An 11,047-nucleotide genomic window follows, 5' to 3' on the forward strand; every position below is an offset into this window, starting at 1 on the left:
CATTTGCTTTTGTTGGTTTTGCTATCTTTGGTTCCCATGCTCTAGTGTAGGGTAATTCTCATCTTTAGGTGACTTAGCAAGTGACTGATCTTGAAGCCTTTATGATAACTATTCATGGCAGAGTCGCGACACTACAGTCGTGCCCCCACGTGGGTGAGTATGTAGGCTATACCCTTCTCTATGTTGTCACCTCAAGCGGATGTGATTTGGTGTCAACATTGAGCATGAGTGAGATTTTACGTATATGTTTGTGGTAAAACTTGCAATAGCCATCACCATGGAGGACATTGAAATAAAAGATGGAGGGAGCAGGGTCCAACACAAGAAAAGGTGGTTGCACCAAGTGGATGTTGGAATCACAGAGCATTTGCTACCTCTCATTTGTGTAGGTATCAGATAACTCTATTCATCAAAGCTTATATAGACGTTTAGGAAAAAATGATACACAAAAAATCACCTTGTGTTTTTCATCTCTGCTCCCATAGATTTCATCATTGTCTGTTAGTTAGAGTGTCAAATGGGGGGATTAGGATTAAATTGAGCAAATTAAAATAGGTTGAGCTAATAAATGGATCGAGGTGAAATGACTGAAATAGAGTAAAAATTGATTAGGTCATGACATGTCCAGTTTGATCCAATTTGTTTGAATGGTCCACCTTCCCCTACACCACCCTTTACTTAGGTCCACCCTTCCCTTAGCCCCCTACCCTAAGTTGAGATTTGACCTCGACTCAAGACCCGAGCCCTGAACCTTGATTGAACCTTGACTCGAGACACATGAATCAAGCCTCAACCCGACCCTTGGGACATCAGACTTAACCTTGACTGGACTTGATTCCCGATCCTCTATCTCCATCGAGACTCAACCCGACCACAACCCGAAACCAACCCCTTGGAACAAGAACTTGACCCTTGACCCTTGGCGTCAACTCTCGACTCAAGACCTGACACTTGAGACCCGATCATTACTCGAGACCTAACCCTCGACCCTTGGCCTTAACTCTCGACTCAAGAACTAACACTTGAGACCCGACCCTTACTCGAGACCTAACCCAATCCTCTATCCTCGGTCTTTACTCGAGACTTGATTCAGACTCGAGACCCAACTTGACCCTAGCTCTAACCCTGGACTCGAGACATAGGAACTAACCAGAGATCCGACCCTTGACTCGGGACCCAATCCCGACTCGAGACCTGACCTTGACCTTAACCTAAGTCTCTATATTTTGTACTCTCTTATATAGTGGATTGGTCATCTCCTCTCGTGGATTGGGTTGACTGACCAAACCTTATTTTGCATCTCTTTTGATATATTCCTCTTTTATCTTCTTACTTATAGTCTTCCAAAGTTTATTTTGTTAGCTTCCGCTTGACATTTGATTATTTGGTCCTAAGAATTAAAACTTAGATATATTGAAAAAAGACACTTTATGGCTCTTCTATTGAGACCTCAAAATGGTCCTTCAAATGATGAGCTCTTCACCTCTATCTAGGGTGTACATGAACATGGCCTAATTTATTTTTTTGTAAGGTTCATTATTGAGGCAAAAAAAAAAGGTGTCGGCAGTGCAAAAAGAGATACAACACATGAATCTTGAGTGGAAAAATATAGGTCAGCACAAGGCTTCAAACTTTCCATTTTACTTGCTATGGCATTGTTTATTTGTTTACGTAAGGGTCCACATATCTTTTTGTGGGCAATTTGTAGATTTTGTGTTTTTTTTTTTGTTTTTGTTTTGGTAAAGACACCAAGAGTTAATTTTTGTGTTGTCTTTGTGGGGGGTAGGGGGTGGGATGGGGGTGGAGGGAGGGGAGGAGTCAGCATATTCCTAGGGGTTCATCCGAACCTCCTTTGGCGGAAAATTTTACTATTTATACATAGTTAAAAAAAAAATTAGGTATGTATAATAGATGTCGAACCCCCTTCCACTAATTCGTGTGTTTATTTCTCAGATTTTGAAACCCCTTATTCAAAATCTTGATTCCACCACGGGGTGTAGGGGCATTGTTTTCTGTTGGGGTATGTCTACTTCTTTCATTAAACACTCTCTATGGTCCATGCCATTAAATTTTTGTCTTTGCAACTAGGAAGGATATTTTTTGATCTGACAAATAACCAAGTGAAGAGTCCCCTCCCCCTTTGACATGTTACATTTAATGACATTTTGATATTCTCCAGCTAGGCAGTGTGTGTTTATTAATTTCCTTTTTCACCTTTATGTCAATTATGTATGTACTTTCTTTCATGCTTTACATACTTTTTAATTGAAAAAACCGCTATATTTTTATTGTAAAACTTGATGGATAATGAGTCTGTCTTTTTATCCAAGGTTAACATTTTCATCATCCAATTCATCAAGTGGTGAGTCCTCTTGCATGTTATGTGTATCTATATATTAAAAAGTTTATTGAATACTTATAAATATTTGAATATGAATCTAACTATTATTATAGTATTCACTGGATTTATTGTAGGAATATTCCATAAATTTTAAATTCTGAGTTCGCTTCTGATAAGCGATTTATTGAGAGGAGATGAACATCCTAATGGAATGGGATTTTAAGCTTGATGAATAGGAAGGGGGTTATTAAATTTTGGTAATGAAATGGTAGGGCTATTTTGAAGACCTAAGAAAAGGATAGAACATGTTAAGATGATAGATGAATATTTTTTAAATGTTTCAAGAATAGAGCCTCTGGTAGGTGGAGAGTATATCCTAATAATTCATGTCCTATCTTGAGTTTTAGTACCACAACTTGTGCATTTTTGTGACTACATTGGTTTTTTAATCTCAAGTTTTGATATTTTTTTATATTGTGTTAATTGACTAAACAAGCGAAGGTATTAAACAAAAATTTGAACTATATGGAGGAGTATTTTAGAGAGTAAGAGTTTCAAAATAAGTAGAAGTAAAATTGAATACATGTATTACAGGTTTAGTCAATATGAGAAAAGAAAAGTTAAGGTGAGAGTAGATGGGATTGCGGTCCCAATGCCAACAATTTGGATATTTAGGTTCATCTTATCAAGAAAAAAGAATAATAAATGAATATGTTACTTATAGGATTAAAACCGGATACTTGAAAAGTAGAAATGTTACGGGGGTGTTATGTAATAAAAACTAGAAGAATATCTATCAAAGTGAAAGATAATTAGTTCTATAGAATATTTGTAAGTTGGCAATATTATATGATAGTGAATGTTGGGTTGCTAAAATTCAACATATCCACAAGATGAGTGTTGTCGAGATGCAGATGCTTATGGTTGTACATTGATATAAGACTAGCTAAGAGATTAGAAATGAATACATTTGTCAGAAGGTGCAAGTAATACACATTGAAGATAAAATACGAGAAGATCGCTTGAGATGATTTGGACATGTTCCTCATCGACCTATAGATGCACTTGTCTAAAGGTGTGAAACTAAAGTAAGTAAAATTGTTAAAATGAGATGGGGTAGACCTAAAATTACATGGAAGGAAGTTCTCTCAAAAGACCTGCAAATGCTTGGTTTCAATGCAGACTTAGCTAAAAATAGGACACAATAAAAGAAAAAAATTCATATAGGCAATAGCTACTAGTTGATGATAGGTTTAAGACTTTTTATTTCACACGTGTATCTATTACTGTCACTACATCAAAAATGATCTTTAGTGGTACTTAATTAACGACAATAGCTCAATAGCCGTTAAATATGTATTTTTAGCGGCAATTAGCACTTTTTGTATATGTCCTTAAAGCCTTTAGTGACATTGGATCTAATGACACTTAACTAATGACGGTAAAGACTTTAGCACTCTTTATTAATGAGCCTATTTATTACCACTAAAAGTTATTTTTGTTGTAGTGTGTCGTTGTCATCTTTACTTGTTCATATTTGACTTTACATACTCTTTAAGAAACAATAAATAGAGGGATAATTTTACTATATCACCCCTATTAATTATAAGCCATCTAAATATTGAAAAATGAATAGTATTTAATATCAAGGGTAAAATAGACACAAAATAGTAAATTATTTCTTAATTTTTCAAACTGTACAAATAAAGTTAATTAAACAACTACTTTTAATATACTAGACAAATAAAGTTGGACGGAGAGAGTAATTCAAACTTTAATTCTTCCTAAAAATAAAAAAGATATCATTTTTTTTATAGATTAAAAAATATTCAAAATATATCATTTAACATAAATTTCGGGTGCGAATAATTTTTTTACTTTAACCACAAAAATACCAACATCATAATTGTCCAAACAAATAGACACAAAAATAAATAAATAAAGTGAATCTTGCTAGTTATACTTGGATTGTATATAGGGCCGAAAGCCCATTTCTGTTTTTTGCAGTCTTTATCCTGTTTGCTACCGATCCACTAAGCTAGTCCATTAAGGCCCAAAGCCCATTTCTTATTCGGCCGCTGGACAAAAATAATTACAACTGCTAGCCCCATATATATTATAGAGAAAATTTTACGTATAGCAAATAAAAAATTGCTAATTGTATGTTGTACCAAACTTTATAAAATTGCAGTCCGTAGCAAATTTTTAGTTTGCTACGGATGTGTCTTTCTGTCAGTCTTTTTTTTTATACATTTTGATTGTTTAAAAAAATAAATAAAAAGACATTAATTTTGGTTAGAAAAAAAAGAAAAAAAATCATTGAAGTCACGCACGTTCTATTTCATTCGAATTCCCTTCCTTCTTCATCGTCCTCAACATTAAGAACTCCATTGTAACTCAATTCAGAAAATCGATCAAGCTATTGATGGTACTATACAAACAGTCGAGATCATTAGAATGTAGAGATAGCAACAAGAGGCAATTTCATGACGAAAACATACTCTGATTTTGCTTTTTTTGGTCGAAGATGGTGTTCAACATGTATTCAAAATCAGATTTCCTTTTTAACTATCATCAATTTAAGTTGAATGTATATTGAGAGGTGTATATTTTGTTCGAAATAGAGTTTAACGCTTATGATTTGTATAGTTAATTTGTAATCTAGAAAAATTTGTGATCTGAAAATTTTCTGGATGAAATTGTTGATTATTTTGAATTTGTGATCGGAGATTCGCTCATTTCACAGTAATATTTGTGTTCGAATTTGTATATTTGCTTAGAGTTTATACGTATAGGTTTTTTTTTTTTATACAGAAATTTTGAAAATGGCTTCATTAGCTATTTTGGTTATGCATTCCGGTAGATGGGACAATGACAATTGTTATGTTGATTATACAATTGAGGGGGTGATTTTTAAAGAAAGTTCATCGTATAAGGAGTTGTATATGTTGTTGCAATGCAACTCGGTGTTGATACAAATGTGATTAAGCTGAAAATTGAGTATAAGGTTAAAGAAAGCAAAACGCCAATGTTGATTCACAACGACATGGGTGTTAGAGTGTATATCATGCTTAAAAAGGCTGCAGATGACTTCAACAAGTATCCAATTTGTATAAGCAAAATGGATAATAGTAGCAATATCACTGAACTGTGTGAAAGTTCAAATCAGGAGAATGATATGGTTACATCAATTTGTAATGATGGTATTGCTGATTTTGAGACTAGGCAGCTGTCAATTGGTGAATCGATAGAGCCGCTTTGTGTCTTGGGGTTAGGGAGTTGCGATGGAGTCATTTCAGATCCTTGTATTAAGTACGTGGAGATTGACCAAGTGTATAAGAACAAAGCCACTTTGAAATATGTGATGGAAAATTATGCAATTGAAAATAGATTTCAATATAGAACTGTGAGGTCAAATGCAATCAGGTAACTAGTTTATACAAACAAATACATTACTGTACATTACAAACAACTTGGTGTTGATACAAATGTGATCATCGTCTGAAGCATTTGCAACTGCTGTTTCTGTTGGAGATGGATCTGATTGAACATACTCAGGAGGTAATTCAAGAATCTTGAGTTCCATTGGAGTTGGAGTTATATTCTTAAAAACAAGCTGCAAAATATAGACATGTTCATATTGACATATTCATTATACAAAATGTTTCCTTAATCAAATGTAAAAACATATATACAGTTTATATATATATACATTAGACAAACTTATATGTATAATTATACAGTTTATAAGCTTATATATGCAAATGAGCTTATGTTTATACAATTCACATACTTATAGGTACATTTATAAATTGTAAAAAACTTATATAAATAATAATACATGGAGCACATTTATACATATAGTTTTCTATAGCACAAACTGATACATATATTTATACATTTACATATTTATACAGTTATATATATACTATTAATAAGTACGTGGAGATTTCAGATCCTTGTAATAAACAAATAGGATCCTTATACAAATGAAAAACCGTATACATAAAACAATGCACAAAACTGTATAAATATTTATACTGTATATATATTATTCATTATACAACCAATTTCAAATGTATAATTGTTTACCTTGTATGTATAGTTAAATAGTTCTATTTTATACATTAACTTTGGATATTAACATAGTGACTATATAAAACTGTATAAACAAACAGTTATAAGACATGAATCAACACATAAAATATAAGAAAAATATAAAATCGTAACATATACAAAAATAATGATTATACAAATACCTCATCATGCTCCAATAAGCAAGAAACAACAACTTCCTTTCTTTTTGCATTCTCTTCTGAATAATTAGTTGTTTTTTCTTTCCTTTTATTACTTGACCCAGCAGCAGACTGATCTTTCTTACCTCCCTCCACAATTTTGATGTTGGATTGCTTCGATTTTGCACTCATTTCCTCCAATCTGATTGGGTTATTTTTCAATTTGGATTTGATCTCTTGTGAATCTTTTAGATGGAGACTGTGTATCCATTGTTTGAAGGAAAACTCTGTATGGATTATGAACTGATGTGAAAAATAGCTTGAAAAAACTGAAAAAAAATAGGACAAAAATATAAATTAATCGATTGAGATAAGTTTTGGCGGTACCTGAAATTTTTGAAGGGATTTTGAAACCGCGATTGAGAACGTGCTGGTGGAGATTTGAAAATTTCAAACTAATTTTGGGGAGAAAATTTGGGAGAAATTGAAGGAAATAAGAGATATAAACAAGAAGAAGATATTGTATAAAAGGAAGAGAATAACGTCAACTTTTTTTTTCACTTATACAAATCAGTGGGGGCCATTAATAGCAAACTGACCCAGACTTTGCTCCTTAAAGGAAATAAATAAAATGGTAGCTACTGTATTTATTTTACATTAATAGTTTGTCATTATGTTCAATTATCCCTATATTATACATGTATCTATTGTACAAATTTTCATATTTATTTTTCAAATGATGAAAATTGTTGAAAAGAATATCATGGGGATTCATCTACTTTGTAAGGTTTATTCCCGATGACCATTAATATGAGTTGTGGTTGTTGAAGATTCGCTTTCGCTAAGAAGAAACTCATAAGTCTCTTAAACTAGTAATTATGGTTCAAATATTAAAATAGTATTAGAGTCAGGCCCATGACTGAAGTAGGCTTCTAAACCATACGCGAATGATGATATACTACAATCCATGATTGTACACGCTTCCGTCCAAATAGTGTCTGAGCATGAAAGAGAGTGATGCAAAAAAAAATATCCAACATCGATCGAAATTAGATTTCTAGACTTGTTATATGACTTAGGTAATTCACCTTTCTTCGAGCTAATTTTTTATATATAAATTAGGTCCAAAGTCTATATATTTTTTTTATATATATATAAGGTTGAAGAGCTAATAATTCACCAATAGTAGCACCAAAACCACCCACCCTAAGAAAATACATTTTGAATACTTCAACTTTCACATACAAAGTTGACTGTTATTGTTTCTTACTCCATCTGTCCTTATGTGACATTTTTTGTTTTTCGAGAGTCAAAACGGTTTAAGTTTGATCGGAAATTTACACTTGGAATCTTTAATTTTTTTGAAATGAAATTTATATATTTGTAGGCTACGTAAAAAGTACTGTAAGTCACAGTAATTGATAATTCAAAATGTTTAGAAAATCTATGAAAAACTTACGGTCAAAGATAGACTTGTCTAAAGCTAAAAATTCGAAAAGTACCAGATAAAATGTAACGGAGAAAATATTAAAAGAAAAATAATAAAAATTTCTGAAACATTTGTTAAACAAACTAAGACTTCTTCCTGACAATGATATGACAATATTGAAAATAGTTTGATTCTGAAAGTACTTACTTCTAATTAGATAAGTCAAAAGATTATTTGAATGTGTAGACAGTTGAAAACTCAGATTTGAATATGTATTCTATGTAATATACTTTTCTTCTATTGATGATTTTAGTAATATTTTACTTTGAAGCAAGTATCTATTGGAAATCACGATGGTCTCGGATGTAAAATCAAATTTCATAAAGAGATTTTTTTATTTTCTAGTTGACATATATAAATTGAATAACAAGAATTTACTTGGTGTAATTTCACAAGTGAAGTCTAGAGAGGCTAGAATCAACGTAGATTTTATGAAGTAAAATTATTAAAAATATAAATTTTCAATGAAAAATATATAAGAGTTGAAAGGCGTGGCCGGTTGGGAGAGTTCAGAAAATTCAATAATAGAAGAAATGAAACTAGTGAAAGGATGTAGTGTGTTAGTTAGTCAAGAACTCGCATGTTCAAAAGATGTATGTTGTAAAGATAAGGATGTTGAGATGAATATATGGTCATAATAGGAGTGACAAGATTAGGAATGAGATTACTCAGAAAAAGGTGGAAATAATCTATGTGGCGACAAGATTAGGGATGCCAGACTTGGGCATGTGCAAAGAAGGTGCGCCAACACCCCATTGAGGAGGTGCGAGAAATTGGATGTAGGAGGACATAACTTTAAATATGGGGAGTTGTCTTGCCTTATGAAGGTTTAATGCTTAACATTATACCTGTCTTCTCTTACAAACTTTATACTATTTCTCTTTCTAACCATTATGCTTTCTTCATTGTTTTCTTCTTCTTTAATTTGGATTCGATACATTATGAAGTAGTGTGTACACTCTATTATTCTCAAATCATTCAACTTTATGAAATTCCATTAAATATGAAGATGTTAAGTATTATTCTTCTCAAACTTTTATCTTAACATTGCATAGAATATATTATTATCATCAAGTGATTTTAAAATAATATGTTTTAGAAACAAACATCACGCAAGTTGAATTGAAACTCCAACCCCACTAATTGCTCAACCTTTTTGACTTTTTCTCAATTATTAAAAAAATACTATTATTCCTTCAACACTAAAGAATAAATTATAGTAATTCTTCCAAAAAGACAAAATCATGACGAATCTCAATAATTAAATTAAATTATAATAAAGATAAGGAATATTTTTCTATTTTTCATGTAAAAGTGAAAGTATAGTCAAACTTGAAAATTTCTAAACCTTCTCGATTGTCGTATTAAATAAAAAGTAGTCAAAATTTCCCAAATTTACATACACACCCCTCAACTCCCACCAAACTATTGACTTTTCTAATCTTTAAGTCTTCTCAAATGTCAGTTCCACCCCTCCACTATCTCGAAATTACAAACAAAGCCCCTAAATCTCTAACCCTAATCGTTCTCCATTTTTCTGTCCTGTTAACTCAAAAGCCATCATTCTCTCGCCGGAACTTCCAGCTCCAGCGCCGGCGCTGGTGACGTTGCCGGAAATCGTGGTTTGAACATGACGATGTTCTCCGCCGTAAGTCACAATAAGCATTCCTGGATCGTCGGTGGCTCTCTCTACGTGCTTTCTTGCCGGACATCCTCTTACACTACTGCATCGGTAATATCCCCTGAAAATTGAAAAAAAAAAAATGAAGCTTAGTTTCAGATTTGGAATTTTCATTCGTAAAAAACTGAACCGTGATGATTGATGATGGTGTTTGTGTAATTACCTTGGGTATGGTGAACCTTTGATCGGCTTTTGACCGTACTTTCTCCATGAATATTCATCTGCCGGAATATCAGCGGTTTTTGAACTGATTGCCGGAACTCTGATAACTTTTTTTACTCGAGATTTCCTGTTAGAAATAAATAAAAACGGATTAGAAAGTCTAAAATTACATCGGAGAGGCTTAAATGTGTTTGAGATTATGAAGAGACAACTAACCTCTTTTTGCAGTGACACTTGCCGGAGCTAGAGGTTCTACCGGAAAATTCATCAGACAGATCATGATCGCGACACCTTTTCCCGGCGATTGGTGGCTTCCCGGAGGATACAGGCGGACGCGGAGGTAAGTTCATCGACGAAAACACTTTCCCGTTTGAAACACTTCCTTCACCTGTAATCGTCGACATAAACGACGACGATGTCGTCGAACTCGCCACCGGAACAGCTTCACATCCCATAGATTTACCAACTTTCCGTTTCGTAAAATCTAGAGTCAACGCCTTTGATTGATACTTCTCAACCGGAACAATCACCGGTGCTTTCACCGCCGGTAGTATTTCCTCCGCCGGCGTTGTTAACGGAGATAGAGTAAGAGCCGTACATGAATCATCAGTAACCTGAACCGGACTACGTCTAAACCGGGCATGACCGGTCCGATTCAAAATAGAAATAACCTTCCTAAAATTGTTAACAGTATAATCAGTTATCTCTCTACAATCCGGCTGAACCGTTTGGTTTTGCTGTTGTTGAAATGAAACGAACCGGATTAAATTATCCATTGATTTTAAACCGGCTGAAGCAGCTTCTTGTATAGCTAATTGTTCATTTATATTCGAATAATTTAACAAATCTACAGCCATTTTTGTTGTTTGTTTTGCAGAGATGATGAGAAAAAGATGAAGAAGAAGAAGTCTATATATAGGTAGAAAAGGATGACCGGTTGACTGGGTAAGAGTCAAATCTTTTGATCTAACGGCTGAGATTTATTTAGAAATAATTCTAAAAAGACAAAATAGTAGCATGCTAGTTGACAGCTTCCATTAGCTTTATTCCAAGGGGAAAATGGTGGGATCCAATGTATAATAAAAAAAAAAAAAAAAAATTGTCCTACATTTTATATGAAGCATATTATATCATAGCAA

At 33.2% G+C, this 11,047-nt stretch overlaps 1 protein-coding gene across 1 annotated transcript; it reads right to left on the reverse strand.

The window, feature by feature from the left end:
- Window positions 1-9,348: 9,348 nt before the first annotated feature.
- On the reverse strand, window positions 9,349-10,961 carry LOC102579016 (probable WRKY transcription factor 11). Its single transcript, XM_006356984.2, has 3 exons — window positions 10,125-10,961; window positions 9,910-10,035; window positions 9,349-9,807 (listed from the first exon to the last, which is right to left on the reverse strand). Exons 1-3 carry the CDS (start codon window positions 10,763-10,765, stop codon window positions 9,570-9,572), a joined length of 1,005 nt encoding a protein of 334 aa, XP_006357046.1. The 5' UTR covers window positions 10,766-10,961; the 3' UTR covers window positions 9,349-9,569.
- Window positions 10,962-11,047: the final 86 nt, after the last annotated feature.

The sequence above is a fragment of the Solanum tuberosum genome, unplaced genomic scaffold (assembly GCF_000226075.1).
Source record: "Solanum tuberosum cultivar DM 1-3 516 R44 unplaced genomic scaffold, SolTub_3.0 scf00240, whole genome shotgun sequence".
NCBI classification, from domain to species: Eukaryota; Viridiplantae; Streptophyta; class Magnoliopsida; order Solanales; family Solanaceae; genus Solanum; species Solanum tuberosum.

What these genes read in the sequence shown, in the direction of transcription:
- LOC102579016 (XM_006356984.2), bottom strand. Translation starts at nt 10,765, where the DNA reads ATGGCTGTAGATTTGTTAAATTATTCGAATATAAATGAACAATTAGCT. An exon ending in AAGTGTCACTGCAAAAAGAG is followed by an intron (nt 10,036 to 10,124) that starts GTTAGTTGTCTC and finishes TATTTCTAACAG; the next exon opens with GAAATCTCGAGTAAAAAAAG. An exon ending in AAAGGTTCACCATACCCAAG is followed by an intron (nt 9,808 to 9,909) that starts GTAATTACACAA and finishes TTCAATTTTCAG; the next exon opens with GGGATATTACCGATGCAGTA.